Below are 18,792 nucleotides of genomic sequence, written 5' to 3'. Positions count from 1 at the left end.
CAGCTGCACGTTTTTCCCAAGGCGCATGCGTAGAATATTCCAGGCGCGCTGCAGATGACGTTTGCCGCCCCCGCCTTGTGCTGAATATTCATATTGTGCGTCAGGGAATGACGCAATACCGGAAGTCCAATGTGTTCGTCCCGCCTCTTGGAGTAGCTGTGTGATTTGTAAGTTGACAGGGTCGTCCAGGTCGTGTTTCTGGAGGATGGGTGGATGCGCAGGTTTTCCAGGTCTCTTTGAAGTAATTGTACTTGAAGAGCTGGGAGAAGCTGATCCAGTTATGCCAGATGGTTTAGTTCCTTAAGAGCGGAGTTACAATGCAAACCCACAGGCACGCCAGCCCTCACAGGGAGAAATCCGTTGTTTAATGCGGATTAAAAAGATTTACAGCCTCTAACAGTCATTTTGTTTATTAGTTAATTGTAGCTAACAGTGACTTCATTGTTATTCTCCTGGGTAAATATGTTCTTGACGTTGCTTGGAATAATCAAATAAATTTTGAAGAAGAAAATTTAAAAAAGATAACATATACTCATGGAAAATATGAGTTACTATGTCACCTTTTGTCATTTGGCCCGAGTCCTCTTTGGAGATGGGAAACGTATCCTAATGTTTGCACAAAGGAGGCTTAACCCCAACTGCTCCAGGGGTGCTGTATAAAAGGCTGACCCTGCTGACCTCTGACCCCAAGCTTCTCTCCCTGTCTGTGTCTCATGGAGAGCAAGCTGGGGTCTGTGAAAAGATGACTTCCTAATGCAAGAAATTGTATATGGCTAATAAAGTGATCTTATCTTATCTAACAAATTTTAATTTTCCTTTAGGTAAACATGCTGAACCTGAGTGCTGTTTCATATTGGTTGGCAGGCAAGGGGAGATACACTCTCAATGTGAGACCTATCTTCTTTTTCAACAGTATCACTTCAAACATATTTAGTGTATGATCATATTGTGAAAGGGTCAGCATTGCTGCCTCACAGCGCTGGGGCCCTGGTGTCAGTTCCAGGCCCGGGCAGCTGTCTGAGTGGAGTTTGCATGCTCTCCCTGTGTTCGTGTGCATCTCTGGGTGCTCCGGTTTCCTCTCACAGTCCAAAGCCATGCTGGAAGGTTAATTGGCGGTTGGGAAAACTGGTGTGAGCGTGCCTGTGTTTGTGTCTCTGTCTGCCCTGAGATGGGTTGGCGTTCCGCCCATATTTTGGGCCCGTTGCTTGCTGGGATAGTTTGAAGACGGATGGATAATACTGTGAAGCAGACCAAAACTGAGAAGGTAAACGCAGTAAGACCGAGGCTCCGGGATCAGACGAGGGAAATCAGAGGACATGCATTCGAGACTCAGAACAGCAGCTTGCTGTACTTCTCCACACAGAAGGTTGTAGGTAGAACAAGGCACCCAGACATGTGGTTAAAGACGTCCCCCTGGGGTACCTCATGACACTGTCAGGTTCCAAACACGGGTGGTAAGTCAAAAATTCCTTCACTTGTTTGCTCCCCACTTGTTTTTATGGTCCTAAGAGGAACTACATTCTCTACCATGTGACATTAGTGACTTGTGCACTTTTAATTCTATAGGAGAAAAAGATCTGGATCGTTTCAGTGTGAGCCTCAGGAACAGCTTGTCAAAGCCGATTTGGATTTTTCAAATGTTTTTACACTGCAGGAATTCATCCAGAGGGCTAGCCAGTAACCACCCTGCAGGAGGCATCTCTACAGTGTCTGCCACGCTGGATCAACTGCAAATAAAATGAATAAATTGATCTGTATGCCTTGTTAAGTGTGTTTTGACTACAGGGATCTTAAAAATAAAATGTTACAGAACTTTGTTTTGATTTTGATTTTGTAAGAAAGGATAACATTATATATACATTTCTTTATAATTCAAGGTTTTATTTTTAATATCTGGAACATGTACAACATATCTAATATGATGCTTCAGATTCTACCACATTTCTCATCTGCATCTTTATTAAGTTTTGCTTCCTGAGCTGCGTGAAAGCAGGCGTTATCTGAGGCAGCACTCAGAATTTTAAAGTGTCTTATTGTTAAGTGTAGGATCAGGTTATGAAGGTTTTTAAAGACTTAAAAATATCCTCTCGTTAGGTGTTTCACTGAGGAATGTTGAAACTTTCCAGGCCAATATTAAGGAACGTGAACGTGTCGCAACCAGAAAAAAGCAAAAAAAGCTTTCGGCTGTTATTTATTTTGCCTGTTGAAACCCTATACATTGACCCCAGATTATCATGGCTGTATCACGTAATTTTGTTCATAAGTTAGAAAACCTTTAAAAAGAGGCTGTGGTGTTGCCGTTGCTAACAGGACACATTACTGTGTCCTGTTAGACCCTCTCCCGGGAATTTTATAGTGAGCCGTTAGCTGGCCTAGCACCCATGTCAAAATGCCGGGTAAATGTGTTTTCAGCGACCTCTGGTTAGTAGATGAAAAATATAAGCTATGGCTCCAAAAAGATTAAATTATGCAGGAAAAGAAGTTCTGGAAAGGTTTGGAGTTTTGTTGGTAGAAATGAGTGGGAACACTGTTAAAAAACACTGTAATGAGCCGTGTTTTTCTGCACTAGGGCTTCAAATAAACAGCCACCCAGAGCCAGGCCAAAACTGCCTAAGGTGGGTGAAATTATGTAGGAGTTATGTTCGAGTCCAGCAGCAAATCAGAAGACCAGAAAGGGCTGAGTGGGATCCCACCCCACTGAGTCAATAACATAGAGTGCTCTGAAAATAAAGACAGGAATAATGGTGCATCTGAGCTGCAAATCTCCTATCACTTCACGGAAATTATTAGGTTCAAGGGAAGGCATGGGATAACTTTCACCAAATGCACTTCTGTTAGCTACTCTGTCAGGAATAGAACAGACAGTCCCTGGATGCTTTTCAAGGCCCAGAACAAACTCGGCAACGGAAGGAAAAAGAAAGTCCGTAACCGGAGATGTTTGGCCCGTGTAGTTCACTTGCCTGCAAGTGGACAATTGATCCAAAGACCTCTCCCTGCCGTCTCCAGACCCCCACAGCCCTTGGTCAACGCTAGTGTAAAGATGTGATCTTGAACAGCAGCCGTTCCCAAGTAATTACGTACTGATTTTTGTCTCAGGAGATTTCCAAGGGTTATGTCTGTCAAATTAAATGAGCTGTGTGTGTAAGGAAGATAGTGCAAGTCTGGGATATGCAGAAAACTGCGCATGAATAACAAGTACAGTATCTCGTCATTTCTGCGCACACTGCCCTCTGTCGGTGGCCTAAGGGAAGACCGCCGTCAGTCGGGGTTGGTCGCTGGAGGGGAGAACAGTGGAGACTATACATCACAGCACCTGGACCACAGAAGATGAGTAACAACAAGAATCGTTAGATTTCTCCTGCCTGTGTTCCTCCAGGAGGCTGAATTCAAAATCTGTAGCTAATGAAGGGAAGGTGAAACTGAATGTTACAGCTGCGTTATTTCAGCAGCTATTTCTAACCGTTCAGCTCTTTTCCTCCGACACATTTTCTCCCCCTAACACCCACTTTCCAGCTGCGCCCGTACGTTTCTAATTGATCGAACATTAGTTATTACCGCCAACACGGTTCTGCGCAATGGCTTGGGTGTTCAAATAAGAAAACTGCTCTCCAGCGTCTCGCAGGAGGCTGGCGAGGTCTTGACGAGCTATCCCAGGGTGCCGTAGTGCCTTGAATAAAATTACCAACCGCTGGAGTCGGAAAGGGGGGACGTGTGTTAAAATGCATAGTAGTACACTACGGGGTAGGCTGCCGTGAAACTGACTCCATTCCGGCTCTTTCCCCGCGAGTCTCGCGTTCGAATCTAGTGCGCGAGTGGAGCCAAAATGGCGAATGCAGCTCTGCAGCTTCTCGGTCCCCTAGTTTTTTGCTAAGTCCCTCCCACCTATGACTCAGAGGGAATCTGCGAGGTGTATTAAAATGACAGATCAACCCTGTCCACGTCAACACCGAAGTATACCTACACCATGGAATCTGTGGCTCTGGTAGGCACCCTTTATAGATATCTCTCTCTGTCTATAACAACCTTCACTGGGGTCCGTCACGAACTTTATTCTTCGGCCTCATCTGCCCTGCAAAATGTTAACGACATCTGCATTGGGACGGTGTTGTAACATTACGCGTATCAATAATGCAGCGCTTTACAGTAGCAGGCTGGGGGGGTAGTTGGATACACTTTGTCCAACGGGCAGCGCCTGAAGATAACTACTGCATTCACTGACTTTTTCCATTTCTAAGGCGGGCAGCAACAACCAGAAGAAGAAAAAAAAAACAGAATAAAGATGGAGGGCAGCAAATACACATTTTTTTTTTAAAACGAAATGTGTAATTCGACACGTTACCCGGAGGCTGCCGTGCGTGCTGTGCCTGCGGTCAGAATTCGCAGAGAGTTCGGCTCGTCGCCGGTTCGTCCGGTCGGTGCTGCGAAACGAGACCCAAGACGCTTCTCGATGTGAAGCTCTTGCCCGGGATATCTGGACGTGACAGTTGATATTACGCGTCCAACGCTCAACTTTGCAAACTCCTCTGACATATGTCGTGGGGCTGTCGGGGTCCTCTGTGGAGACAGACAGTGCCACGTCTCCTGCAAGACGGAGCACCACGGAGTGAAGCAGGGAGCGCATCCGGTCGTGTTGTAGCTTTTACGAATATCACGGGTTGGGGGGGGGTTGTTCATTATTAATTCAGTTCGGGGACTATGTCACAGAGGAATGTTTGTTTGAGAAAGCTTTCGAAATGGAGGTAAAACATTCCTGACGAGGGCTCGAGGCATTTCAACAACCGAAAAAAAGTACCAGTACAGTACTACGAGGGGGACGTAGAAACCCGGTTTGGACCCGGTTCTTGCGTTCACACGGCAGGGCTCATTTGCAAAGGGTCCGGGAGAGCCTGCGGGGTCGACAGCTCGCGTTCTGTAGCGACAACTTCTCAGTGTCCGAGGGAGGGCGACAGGGGGACCAGATGTCTAGACTCCACTCCAAGTTCATTTGTCCCCAAACACTGGTGCCGCCGCCGTCTGGCGGAGGAGCCGGCTTGTTTTAGAGTAAAAATGAAACCCGGTTTTACTTCATTATGAAAGTTAATATCTGGCCTGTCTATTCCAGGCTACACGCGAGACACATAGCATGGCAGTATGGTCATCATCGCAAAACGCAGCTCCTCAATATTCTTTAATCTCTCGAGTCCTGGTTATTACTGCTGTATTATTAATATTCACATTGAGCATTATTGGCACTGTTAGCCAGAGGCTCTTAATGACACAGGGCAGAAGACTTCCAGTGTGTGTCCTCTCATATTCCTACCCTGACTGGTTAGTACATTCCACATCGACAGGGTTTGTGTTCTGAAATGCGGACCAAGAGGAAACTGCCGTTCGTATGGTGTAGCCAGGGCTTGGAAACTCCGTTCCGGTCTTAGGAAAAATGTACGCGGATGCAGAGTTCATCCAATGAAGTAGAATTGGAGAAAACAGGCCGTGGGAGAGTCTGCAGAGCCATTCAGATGGAAAGGGAGATTGGGTTTTTGTAACACAATATCTCTTGGTAGCTGTCTGCCTCAGCCACTGGTAGATATTGTGTTACACAACCCAATCTCTGCCTTTCATCTGAACCAATGCTCGCAATATTTGTTTCCACACACAATTCTAAGTGTTTTGCTTCCTGGCCTTAGACAGTCATTCCCAGATTGTTGTAAATTGTACACTGCCAGGTTCTGACTGACCGCACGCGGAGGATTTGTTTCTGCAACGGCGTGATGCTCGTGGCTGGGTCAGGCTGGGCTGGGCCAGATCGGACCTCGAATTAGTGGCTCTGTCTCGGAGAGAAAACGCCGGCAGCCTGATCTGCAGCTGCCCAGACCGGCAGCTGACGGGGGGACGGGACTCTCCTCCTGCCCCTGAACAAACTCGAGTGCGCGGGAGGGGTGGCGCGTACGGCCCTGGTGGGGCAGCCTGCCCCCCTCGAACCTGGCAGGACCGTTCGGACCCGGGCCCCGGGGACATGCCACACAGCCGTGTCCTGAGCTGAAGTTCTGTGATACACTTAGACTCTGAGTGTGGGGAAGTCAGTGCATAACAGAACTTTGGCTCGGGGTGACCCCACATCTGGAGCACCACAAGGACAAGGGACAGCTGGAGCTGACAGCCTGGACACGGATCGGGCATCGCCAGGCTTCAGGGCCGAGACTCCTGGGGGTTTTGCACGAGCCTTTCTATTAGTAATGTCTTAGTTATTAGTCATGGTTAATTGGTCAATTAGTAATTACTAATGGGTAACACAACTTCATTAACCAGGGGACTCCACAGCCCTTAAGGGTTGGGGTTGCCCATCCCTGGCTAAAACCAACACCACTATCACCATCACTGTGTGGGCTCATCCCCTGTGCCCTGAGACTACCAGACACTCCCCTGATGGCATCCAGGCTGTTTCTGGACCTGTTCCACAATGACCAAAGCTGGAAATATTGAGCGTTTCCCGTTGGGTTTCTGGGTGGGAGCCCTCGTCAGGGAAATTGCAGAACGCCAGCAGAGGTTAGACGGGAGTTGCTTCCTGGGGAGACAGGTTTTGAGCCGGTTTTCTGACTTAAAAGCAAAAAAATAAAGCACATTCATAATGAATAATAATAATAATATTTAAGAATTGGTAGTTTATAATAATAATAAAAATTGCTTACACTTATATAGCGCTTTTCTGGACACTCCACTCAAAGCGCTTTACAGGTCATGGGGATCCCCTCCACCAGCACCAGTGTGCAGCCCCACCTGGATGATGCGACGGCAGCCATAGTGCGCCAGAACACTCCCCACACATCAGCTCTCAGTGGGGAGAAGAGCAGAGTAATGAAGCCAATTCATAGATGGGAATTATTAGGAGGCCATGATTGATAAGGGCCAATGGGACATTTGGCCAGGACACTGGGGTTACACCCCCTAATCTTTTCGAGAAACGCCCTGGGATTTTTAATGACCACAGAGAGTCAGGGCCTTGGTTTTACGTCTCATCCGAAGGACAGCGCCTGTTTACAGTATAGTGTCCCCGTCACTACATTAGGACCGACATGGACTGCAGGATGAGCGCCCCCTGCTGGCCCCACTAACACCTCTTCCAGCAGCAACCTTAGTTTTTCCCAGGAGTCTCCCATCCAGGTACTGACCAGGCTCACACCTGCTGAGCTCCAGTAGGCTGCCCGTTGTGAGTTGCAGGGTGATATGGCTGCTGGCAGTTTCCAACCTGGCATGCTTTTGCTACAGTTCAATAATCAGTCCAGCTGAACCCAGCTTGAAGAAGTACAAATATCGAGGGGGACGTTGTAAAAAGCTGAACTGTACGTAGGCTTAATTTTTTGAACAGACATTCGTATAGTGTGACATTTCTACATTCCTCTGTCTTTCAGGAACCGTCTCTCTACACAGTGAAGGCTGTTTTCATTCTGGACAATGATGGTAACAGACTCCTGGCAAAGGTACCGAGCAGTCATTCCTGAATTAGCTCAGTTTGAAAGCGCTGGGAATTCGGTTTTCAAGTTAAACACGGTCTCTTCCTCTTCAGCATGCACATACAAACACACACACCCAGTCGCAGTGGATTTAATTCAAATGTTTGTTTTGCAGTTTGATGTAACACCTTGGCAATTTGCTGTGGTTCTTAACTTTCTGAAAACCATTGTGCCTTGAGAAAACACCTCGAAAATATCCCTTGCTGAGTATCTTTTTGGCATTTGAGAAACCGAAATCAGTAGCATCAGGAAAGCAAAGATTTGTTTTTTTTGTCATTGCAGTATTATGATCCAGATCTCTATCCCTCCATGAAGGAACAGAAGAATTTTGAAAGGAATGTCTTCAATAAAACTCATAAAACAGACAGTAAGCTCCCCCTTCCTCCTTTGTAACACATCTGTAATTCATTCTTATTCCGGTTCAAAGGCTAACATCTCCTGTCCTTCCACTACGAAAGAAAAGAAAGGGACCGTTGTCAAAAATTAAAAATAAATTAAATGCTTACACTGATGTGGGTCACACCTACAACCTTATATATCCAGTGTTTTAATATATTAAAGAAATATCAAATAAAGATTAAATTAATCAATAGTACTGAGGAAGTGCACACAGCAATCCTGGTGTTCAGGTGGTATAATATGCACATTGTGGCCTTTGTGGTGCTGTACTGTGTGAGTTCCAGACATACTAGATATCACAGCCTGCCTTCTCTTGTCTTTCCCTAATTTACAGATTGTGTTACTAGAGACAAAGGAAATGAAACTGGTTTTGCTACCTGCTGGTTTCACTGGGCTTTGTAATCAGGTGGAAGGAGTATCATAAAAATAAGGAAATTCACTAGGGTTTCAGTCAGTACTCTTTCCACACTCAGCATCGTCCTGCCTGCAGTTCCAGCTGTGCACAAGTCCAAAAACACTGGGACTGACGCTCTGTCTCTCTCATCATCCTCCCTGTCCTCCCCCCCTTGTCGGTCTCTCGTCAGGCGAGATCGCCTTTTTGGAAGGGATGACTATCGTCTACAAAACCAGCATCGACCTCTTCTTCTACGTGGTTGGCAGTGCACAGGAAAATGAGGTACTTCTACAGCAGCAGGAGGTGTGCGTCTGAGGCTCAGGGTTCTGGTGTGGGCAGGTCTCCTGGCGCTGACCAGGCTTCCCTGCGATTGGCAGAGAACTGCCCGGGCAGAGCAGGCCTGAGCCAGGCTGCAGATACTCAGCTGGCCATGCAGTAGGAACCCCTGAGCTGGCAGTGCTGTCGAGGAGAGCTGCGTCCTGCCTCCAGCTGGTCCTCCCTCTGTCCTAAGGCCTCAAGGGTCCCAGGAGAAGCTGAGCTGGGGTGATCATCAATTCCAAATTAGGATGTTGGGGCAGTGAATAAAAATGACAAGTATTTGACAATTTAAAGACATTTAAAAAACTTTAAAACAGTGCTACTTCCAAGTGCAATACTTTTTAAAAAGAATGCAAATAATAATGAATACAAATGTAAGGTAGGTTATAGACAAGAGGGACCGTTTGGTCTGTCCAGCCTGTTTGGTTAGTGGCTAATTGATTCCCTTCCCTTCCATGAGAAAAGCCAGGATTTTAGCTTCAACAACATGGCTGGACCACTGGACCACACTCCCACAACTCTTTGAGTAAAGAAGCACTCTCCTCCTTCTCCCTAATGTAAACGCGATCCCATCCACTTTAGAGAAAGCCAGAGCAGACACGTAGAGCTCATCTGTTTATCATGTGATCCTTCAGGGCTCAGTCTTCAGTGTTGTTCCTCGAGGATGCAGTAGAAGCAAAGAGAAGATGGGGTTTAACCTGTCGTTTAAAAAATACCCGCATTCTCTCACAACGTCGGGACCGGAGTTTTCCTGAGATGGTGCATTGATCCGGGAGCCTGCTTTGCGAGAGTCTGAGAAAAAGGAGAAAGAAGAGGAAGGACTCCAACACTCCAGAGTTGTGCACTGAGATCTGATGTACAGTAGTTGATTAAGCATTGGCATGGTCACTGGGATTAGAGGGACACCTTGAGGCAAAGTCTGCATGCCACTGTGCCTTGAAGATGTGTGTTCTCCTTTCTAAACATCATTTTCCTTTCTTTGTGTTTTGTTTTTAAATTCCCAAATTAGCTCATGCTGATGGCCGTTCTAAACTGTCTGTTCGACACTCTCAGCCTGATGTTGCGGTAAGTGTGTAGCTGTATTTCCCAGAGTCCGTGTGACCTTCAGCTACAATGATCACGAGCATACACCCACGCAGGGCAGACTGGACTGGTAGTCGATCCTGGTTTACCAGTCTGAAAGTGTGATTCTGAGGTGCCAATGTGGTACGAGACACCGCAAGTGTGTAAGGGCTAGATTAATATGTAAAACTGCAGACCTAGGATTTTGAAATCTCTTCAGTCGTGTTCTGGGTTGTGATGCAGCTTTGTGTAAGACTTGGCACATAAAAGTTTATTTAAAAAGCAGACCAAAATGAAATTCCAATAATTCACTAGATCTATTTCTATATACCTAATGCACTGCAGAAGGCAGAGGCTTGTGGTGCTGATGTTGTTTCCATGGTAACCAATGCAGCAGCGTTGTGGAGCTCCTCTCTCCTGCAGCAGAGTGATGCTTCTCAGGGTCTTTCCCCTCCACAGCTTGGTCCTCGGCCCAGGCCAGCTTGGGCTGTGGTGTGACACTGCCTTTAATAATTATCATCATCCTCCTGACAAGGAGGAAGGCCAAGAAAACGAGGCTGGAAAAGCACCCTTCCAGGGAAAAAAAAAAGAGCAGGGTTGCTGTTTTGTTTTCATTGTTTTCCATTTTTGTCTTCAGTCCACCCGACACGTTATCTTATTTCGTGCCTTTTGTTTTGAGCTCAGGACAAATGATTTAAATGTGAGACAAGGTTGGCTGTGAGCATCTTGCGCTTAGAATTTCAGTGATAACAGTGCAGAATAAGATCCTGTCCCTCCCCACACAGTGACAGGATTGTTTGTGATGCAGCTGTTTGTCACTGCCGCCGATGTGTTTGCAGGAGGTTTTTTCAGGAAGCTGTTTTGGAATTGTGTGTGTTCTATGTGGATTTTGTAATATGGGATTTTTTTGTTGTTGTTCTGGCTCTGGCCTGCCTCCGCAGGAAGAATGTGGAGAAGAGGTGTCTGCTGGACAACATGGATGGGGTGTTCCTGGTGGTGGACGAGATCATCGATGGGGGGTGAGATACAGCGCGAGGGCGGGTGGAGAGTGAGGAAGAGAGCTCTTTGACAAACAAGTTTCCTACTGGTTAAAGGAAGAGAAAGTGGGGCATTTTCTTGATGGTTCCACAGCAGTGAATCACAGATGAGAAAGCCACTAATCGTATGTGCATGATGACTGCAACACCTACTAAAAGACTAAAGCGAGTTTAAAAGTCGGCAAACTGCACTGAAACGTGGGTGTTGCCATCCCGAGCTCTCTGTATATACTGTATGGAATATTTTGATGCCCAGGAAATATCGACCTGCTAATTTAGTTTCCTGAGCTGAGCTGTCCCTTGCGGATTCAGCTGTTATTCTGGGTGCATGCAGATTGCTGTGGCTGTTCCTTGGACTCTGAGCTTCACCATCAAGCTTGTCTAGGAACATGGAACATGTCCATTACAAGCCATCAGCTGATGTTCTGTAGTTGTATGTATCCGTTGTTATTCATGGGGAAGTGCTTTTTCTGCTTCCTGCTTGCATGCTGTTGCAGCAACTTTGAGTTGTCATGAAGATGTTACAATGGGTTAGAGTTGGTAATTCAAAGCAATCGTTAACTTGAATAAACATTACAGCAAAACGGTTATCCAGGTCGCTTAGACTTGTTCCTTGAACCACTAGAACTTTTTGTCATAAGAAAATGCATGTGCAGTGTAGATTCCTGGAGAGCAGCTCTGTAAACGTTGCTTCTGCTGGGCCTGTGAACTCCAGCGACTGACTGAAGTCTTGATTCCTGTTGCCAGGGTGATTCTGGAGAGTGACCCCCAGCAGGTCATTCAGAAGGTCAACTTCAGGGTAAGAGATCTGGGGGACAGTGGCTTGCCTGTGAGTGTGTGGGGAAGGAGTGGGGAGTGTTTGTATTTCTGGAGAGTTTTCCTTTGACATAGTTGATGTTCACAGGGTTTGGCCTTTCTGAAACAGAAAGGAACATGCCGGAAGCCTATTGATTTTCAAGATGGAATTTAGAGGGTTCTACCCTTTCCTGGTACTACTCAGCAATCACAAAAATAAATGTCCTTCTGACAGCTTGAAATAGATAACTTATCATTCTTTATGTATACTTAGCACGCATACAGAATTTTTTATCCTCAGATTAATTTTAGTTGGCATTTAACAGCTGTAATTTACAGAAATGCCAACAGTGCACATAAAGAATCCCACACAGAGCCACTGGGATATAATGTTCCAGTTCAGGCTTGGTAAGGACTGAACTGTTTATCTTGGGTCTGAGAAGAAGAAGGAAGTGAAGAATTCAGTCTGTGCATTATGAAAAAGCCACTTATCCTGGGGAGGGTAATGGCAGGCTGGAGCACATCCCAGAACCGCAGGGCGCAGACCAGACTGACAGCATGTCTGTTTTCATCCTGGTTGAGGCACTGAATGATTGCAGGACCAAAGAGGAAGGGAAAGTCAAACCTGATGAGCGTGGCTTAAGGAAGAGAGAAGAGACCAAACAACCTGGAGAAAACCTATACAAACAATAATAATAATAATTAATAGTTGCTTACACTTATATAGCGCTTTTCTGGACACTCCACTCAAAGCGCTTTACAGGTAATGGGGATCCCCTCCACCACCCCCAGTGTGCAGCCCCACCTGGATGATGCTCCAGTCTGCCCCCCACACACCAGCTCTCAGTGGGGAGGAGAGCAGAGTGCTGAAGCCAGTTCAGAGATGGGGATTATTAGGAGGCCATGATTGGTAAAGGCCAGGGGGAAATTTGACCTGGACGCCGGGGTTACACCCCTACTCTGTGTAGCTGTGTGCTGGCTGAACTCTCAGTGTCCAGTCACACCACTGCCAGAGCCTCCTCCATCCCTCCCTCTACCTCTCCCTCCATCTCTCCCTCCATCCCTCCTCCATCTCTCAGAGCATTTCCTCGCTCTGATTTCCAGGGCTTCTCATCCTTTCTTCTCTGATTTATGCTGCTGTGCTCTGCCAAGCCTAAGAGGACAGCACAGCCGAAATCTGGGCTGTTTTGACGCCGAGTGATTAAAAAGTGGGGAATCCCACTACCACCACCAATGTGTAACCCCACCTGGGTGATGCAGCAGCTAGACAGCATCTAGAGTGCGCCAATACACTCAGCACACACCAGCTTACAGTGGGGAGGAGAACAGAGTGATGAGGCCAGTTCATATATGGGAATTATTAGGAGGCCATGATTAGTAAAGGCTAATGGGAAATTTGGCCAGGACACTGGGGTAACACTCCTATGTTCCGAAAATGCACTGGGATTTTTAAGGAGCAAAGGGAGTCAGGACCTTGGTTTTATGTTTGATCCAAAGGATGGTGTCTTTTATTTACAGTAAAGAGTCCCTGTCACTATACTGGGGCATTAGGACCCATACAGACCGCAGGGTGAGCGCCCCCTACTGGTCTCACTAACACCTCTTCTAGAAGCAGCCTTAGTTTTTCCCAGGAGGTCTCCAATCCAGGTTCTGGTCAGGCTCCCACCTGCTGAGCTCCAGTGGGCTGCCCTTGGCCTCTTCTTCCTCCTTTCCTTACCCCTCTCCCTCCTCTCGTCCTGCTCTCTCCCCTCTTCTCTTCCGCCCCAGACCCTGTCCGAGCCGGCCTACGGCTTCGTCCTGTTCGACTACATCACCGGTAACACAGAGGCCGCGCGGGACAGCAGCTCGAGCACGTAGCGCGGCAGGCGGAGGGGGAGGGAGGGAGGGGCTCGGAGCAGGTAACTGCACGCCAGCATGTGAGGAGGTGCGCGACGCTTGGCGCTGTGATGAGGAAACGGACTTGCACGCCGTCCCACACCGGCAAAGCCCCCACATGCGATGCCCCCGGTTTGGCCAGTGTGTGAATGCATTGCTTTTTCCAACAGTGCACGACTGTGCCTTTTGTTTTTGGTGTGTGTGTGGGGGGGTTGCATTATCACCTTCTCCCACTTCTCCCAAAGCTCAAACCCGACACGTTCTCACGAGGAAAGAGAGGTGGTGCAAGCGCAGAGCTCCTCCCCTAGTTTCAGTTTCACTGATCGAACGCATTTAGGTGTCAAGTGCTGGTTCTCCTTCCCTGGTGCCATTTCTCAGATACTCCTTCACATCCTTACGTGTGTGTTTAGCTGGAATTTGTGCATGTGTGTGTGTGTGTGGATTTTTTTAACTTGAATTGATGAAAATCTTACAGCCTCTTAATGAGATGCAATGAGATTAATGAGACTTTCAGCTGGATTGGTTTGAAACACTGGCATGAAAACAGAACCACTAACACCTGTTAGGGTCTTTTTTTTAACCACCCAGTCATGTCTCTTAGCACACTAGTGTGCTCTATCCACCAGACCCACAACAGTGGTATAGACCTTGCAGACAGTAAGGCAGCAGATAGGTTCTGTTAGAAGAACATTCGACATTTAAGTAGACATTTAAATCTGAGAGCAGAGGGCACTTCCTTACACAGAGGGTGTTGGGGGTGTGGAACAAGCTGTACAGCCCTGGTCTGGAAGCCGACAATGCAGGCGCTTTCAAGGAACAGCTGCACAAGAGCCTTGATCTTTTTAACTAGCGGACAACAGACAATCTAGATGGGCTGAATGACCTCATTTCCAGGATGTCTCATGTTCTCAGACCGGTTTTCTCACACGGTCCTGCTTCCTGTAAAATGAAACAGGGCAGCCAGCAGGGCCTACAATGGAACGCGCCCTTTCATATTCATCAGTGTCATTTTAGAGCTTTGGGAAAGTGCGCCTGGCAGAAAGTGTCAGAACTGACGGTGCCCATACTCATGTGGTCTCCTTCTCCCCCCCCATGCCATACAGGTGGACGAGAACCCCCTGTCGGAGCAGAGCGTGGCGCAGGTAAGGGCACAGTCTTCTGCAGCGCTCGGCCCCCAGCCCCCAGCCGCTAGAGAGAACCACCTGACAACCCTGGGCTCTGATGCCTGCTGCATGAATTGTTAGCACGCCTATCGCCTAGCCCAGGGCTGTCCAGTCCTGCTCCCGGCTGGCCGCTGTGTCCGCAGGGCGTCCAGTCCTGCTCCCGGAGGGCCAGGGCTTCTGCAGGTTTCAATGCATGCTCAGCTCATACTGAGATAATAACCAGCTGGTTACTGGCCTCTCTGGGCCAGCTTAACAGGTGCTGCTTGAATAATAATAGTTTACACTTATATAGCGCTCTTCTGCGCACTCCACTCAAAGCGCTGTACAGGTCATGGGGATCCCCTCCACCAGCACCACCAGTGTGCAGCCCCACCTGGATGATGCGCCAGTACTCTCCCCACACACCAGCTCTCAGTGGGGAGGAGAGCAGAGTAATGAAGCCAATTCAGAGATGGGGGTTATTAGGAGGCCATGATTGGTAAGGGCCAATGGGAAATGTAGCCAGGACACCAGGGTTACACCCCTACTCTTATCGAGAAATGCCCTGGGATTTAAAATGAGCACAGAGAGTCAGGACCTAAGTTTTTACATCTCATCCGGAGGATGGCACCTTTTTACAGTATAGTGTCCCCGTCACTATAATGGGGCATTAGGACCCGCACAGACTGCAGGGTGAGCGCCCCCTGCTGGCCCATTAACACCTCTTCCAGCAGCAGCCTCAGCTTTCCCAGGAGTCTCCCATCCAGGTACTGACCAGGCTCACACCTGCTGAGCTCCAGTGGGCTGCCAGCTGTGAGCTGGGAGCTGCAGGGTGACAGAGCTGATGGATAGAGAGACCTGGAAAACCTGCAGACACACCAATCAGCCCTCTGGCACCGGGACTGGACACTCCCTGGTCTAGAGTAATAGTGGAAAAACTGGTCTGTTTCTCTTAGAAACCTCTGAGAAGAGTCAGTACAGCACAGCCAGGATAAACTGGGGCAGGGTGCTACACTCACTGGTTACTGAACGTTTATTAACAAGGACCCACCTGATCTTTGCTGGTTAAGAGTCTTTTAATCTCTCAGGTTTCTGTCTTGGCTGGGCAGACGCTTATTTAAAAAGCAAATGTGGATCTATTATTAATGACTCTATTTTTCGCTAAGTAACTACCTCCCTCCCCTCTAGTTTTAACTAAATGTAGTTCTCCTGCTCAGATTTGAAAAGGAAGAGACGACGCTGCACTCTAACCTCTTTGCTGGCTCATCCCAGCCTGCCTGTCCGACCTGAGAACTAACACTCTGCTCTAACCCCACACAGCACATTTCGCAGAAACTGGCGATGACCTCCGGCGTAAGTCACCTCTCCGTACGAAACTGGGGCCCGGCCTGCCGCAGAACACCGCCTGATCGGCGCATTTCTTGCTTTATCGCCTGGCATTGACAATGAAAACATCCGTTATAGAAATTATACGATAAGTCATGTCGGCGCGGCTCACAGGCTCTCTTCTGAGAGCGATAACAACGCCGAAGGTATGAGGCCACCTGGGGTTTAAAAGAGGAGAGACAGAGGTCCCGCCTGCTTACTGCAAAATTGAGGGTTCGGGTACCGGTAAAAAAAACAGCGTTTTTAATTCAGTGGAATTGGTGGAAACTTCCACCAGGAACTGGTGGAAAAGTGATTCTGAATTATCCTGTAAGATACTGAAACAAGCGAGCACTGCCTTACAAAACTCTGCTGTCCTCTGTTCATCTGGTCCCGCTTGGGACAAGTTCATTCCTTCTAACTGTGGGCTCCAGCTGTTGCTGTCTCATCTGCTGTAAATTCGTGTGTGTTTGCAGAGGCGCGTCCCAGACTTCTGATAACAATTCTGTGATGTGCAGCGACATCTACCGGTTGCTTAAGTGAAAAGACGAGAGCCGGTTTCTCACGCCCCACCAGCTTGAAGCTTATTTAAACCAAACGCGTCTTTCCCACAAAGGACCTCTGCCACTGCTGGGGGCTGTAATGCAGCGCCGTACACACTCTTTGTCCATTCCTCATTTAGCAGAGAGTTACATTCAAAAGACTCATGGAAATGCTTTTTACGTATTCCAAATGTAATATACAGAAGGCCTTTATAAGCTACTAGGCACTGAACAATACAATCCATTTAAAATTGTAAAACAATGGATGAATCAGCGTTTATAACGAAGCGAATGGGTTAGTACCTACAGTACTAAGTACTTAGTAAGGAGTTAGTACTAATCAGGGCTTAGCACATTATTCTCGAATTACAACACGTACACGTGCAAGCGTACAAGAATTATTAAGAAAGTCAAACAAGTAAAAATCTAGATCTAGAAAGTGCCCTTGGATCTAAGCCACTGTATTACCAGTGGAAAACAATGCTAAAATGCTGGAAATATCTTCCATGATAATATATAGCTGCTGTATTTTAAAACGGAACACTTACACCTTTAAGCGCAACATAAGTTGTGAATTGCCGGATTCGTACCGCGCTCTGTCGCAACTCATAAGTGTTCGGCAACAGTTAGCGCAGAACGCACAGTCGCCAGTCTTCTGCAACTGCAGAAAAACAGCACAGGACAGGTACTACATTATTTTAGTGAAATCATGTTGTTGTTGTTATTGTTATTGTTACGGGCGTTCTGTGTTTATTCATTTTTTTTCTTTCTTCCAGGTTCTGCAGTCCGCGAAGGACCAGATCAAGTGGTCTATATTGAAATGAGAAGAAATTGTTTTTGTTTTTTTAAAAACAACCATTTGAACCCAAGCAAAGAAATGCAGTACATGTGGTGTAGAACTATTTTATACATAATATATGCGTGTATTTATAGAAAAGGCCATGGACGTGTTTACTGTGGTCTGGACAAGACTGTTGCAGAGAAACGTTAAGCGATAACAGCGTTTTTTATTTGTATTTATTATCTCCGTGATTCTTAGAATTACGGAGAGGAATTGGGTATTGTAATATATCGCAAGTTTGGAAACGAAACCTAACGAACGAAAAAGCAAACAAATCCGACTACTTTGTTAGTTTGGGGGGTTTATAAATTAATGTAACTATTTTACTATTAACTTAAACACGATATTTTCATGACATAGTAAACGAGATTGAAATTTTGTACCTAAGCCTACACCGACAAATCACTTAAAGGTTATTAAGTGTTCCATTATATTTCTGTATAATGTATTTTCTCAAGCATCGAATGTTTCATATTAAACCTGCCCCAGCTGTAAAGCGTTGTTAAAATGGTACACTTGGACATTATTATACTCTAACATAAAAACTACATACAGGCGCTGTTACCAAAGATTAAAAACACCATAGTTTGCGCTTGAACGGGAATATACCAGAAGGTTGAAAATATTTTACTATGAAGACGTTGCTCATCCTTACCTTACTTCTATACTTAAAAAATGTGAGAGGCCTGTAGTTGATTAGCTAAGTCAAATGTTTCCTTAAAATGTACTACCTGCATTTTTTGTATTTGTTTCATGTAACATTAAGATTTAATTCAAGTTGTTTTATATTTAAAATGTGCCACTACAAAGAAAATCGACAGTACATTTTCCCTTGCGAAAATTTACTTTGCAATACAATATGCTATTTTTTTGTTTGTGATATAAAAATAAAAGATGTTGATTTGATTACTAATTACAGTAATAAAAAAATATTTTTCATTACTGTGTTTTGTAGATTGCTACAGTTTTACAAGAAAAATGTGTTTTAAACGTTACTATTATAAATCTAAAAATCATCATCGCCGTTCACTCACAGGACATCACACGGAGGGAGTGTGTTACTTGAGAAATACGTACACTGTATGTGTATCTATAGATACATTGTAAACCAAGCCTACTCAGATTACCTTCATGAATATATTCAAATTCTTCGGATGAAATACTAGCCTGTTGGGGCGGGGCCATGTGGGAGGGAGGCAGTCAACTTTTATTGGCTGATTACTGATGACTCTCCGCCTACTTGTGGACATCCAATAGGACGCGACGGTGCGTGAACATTTACGATCATTGGTAGGATTGAGAGTGGGCGTGGTTTCGCTACCGTAACGTCATTGAAGAGCCTTTGCTGATTTTCGGATATCTTTTTATTATAGAAACATAAAGGATACCCTTTATTACGAATTAAGCAGTCCTTTCTTATAATTCATGAATATTACATTTTATATCATGACCCTGATTGAAATTAAATATAGCGCATTTCTTTCAAGATAAACTACAGATAAATAAATGGATAGGTTTTACAATATGCGACC

At 46.2% G+C, this 18,792-nt stretch overlaps 2 protein-coding genes and 1 long non-coding RNA gene across 5 annotated transcripts in view; 2 read left to right on the top strand and 1 right to left on the bottom strand.

Annotated features, from left to right (window-relative positions):
* pdk2a (pyruvate dehydrogenase kinase 2a) overlaps positions 1-18,792 on the bottom strand; it is a 195,083-nt gene that overhangs the window by 21,963 nt on the left and 154,328 nt on the right. The window lies entirely within an intron of this gene.
* On the top strand, positions 32-1,817 carry LOC148638799 (uncharacterized). Its single transcript, XR_015930996.1, has 3 exons — positions 32-167; positions 822-887; positions 1,567-1,817. It is a non-coding gene; the product is annotated as an uncharacterized LOC148638799 (long non-coding RNA).
* copz2 (COPI coat complex subunit zeta 2) lies at positions 3,838-18,202 on the top strand. 3 transcript variants are annotated; one of them, XM_088623073.1, is made up of 10 exons: positions 3,838-3,982; positions 7,389-7,457; positions 7,773-7,857; positions 8,474-8,565; positions 9,611-9,666; positions 10,605-10,682; positions 11,448-11,499; positions 14,474-14,512; positions 15,833-15,865; positions 17,196-18,202. In XM_088623073.1, exons 1-10 carry the CDS (start codon positions 3,965-3,967, stop codon positions 17,241-17,243), a joined length of 570 nt encoding a protein of 189 aa, XP_088479199.1. In that variant the 5' UTR covers positions 3,838-3,964; the 3' UTR covers positions 17,244-18,202. The 3 variants fall into 3 exon arrangements, with proteins under 3 accessions (XP_088479199.1, XP_088479201.1, XP_088479200.1); XM_088623075.1 differs by lacking the exon at positions 15,833-15,865; XM_088623074.1 differs by lacking the exons at positions 14,474-14,512; positions 15,833-15,865; positions 17,196-18,202 and adding an exon at positions 13,263-14,461.

This window comes from Lepisosteus platostomus, chromosome 28 (genome assembly GCF_059453375.1).
Source record: "Lepisosteus platostomus isolate fLepPlt1 chromosome 28, fLepPlt1.hap1, whole genome shotgun sequence".
In the NCBI taxonomy this organism is placed as follows: Eukaryota; Metazoa; Chordata; class Actinopteri; order Semionotiformes; family Lepisosteidae; genus Lepisosteus; species Lepisosteus platostomus.
Note: the sequence above shows the minus strand (reverse complement) of the source record. Positions and strands in the feature narration are given on the sequence as shown.

What these genes read in the sequence shown, in the direction of transcription:
- copz2 (XM_088623073.1), top strand. An exon ending in GTAACAGACTCCTGGCAAAG is followed by an intron (nt 7,458 to 7,772) that starts GTACCGAGCAGT and finishes TTGTCATTGCAG; the next exon opens with TATTATGATCCAGATCTCTA. An exon ending in GACGAGATCATCGATGGGGG is followed by an intron (nt 10,683 to 11,447) that starts GTGAGATACAGC and finishes TCCTGTTGCCAG; the next exon opens with GGTGATTCTGGAGAGTGACC.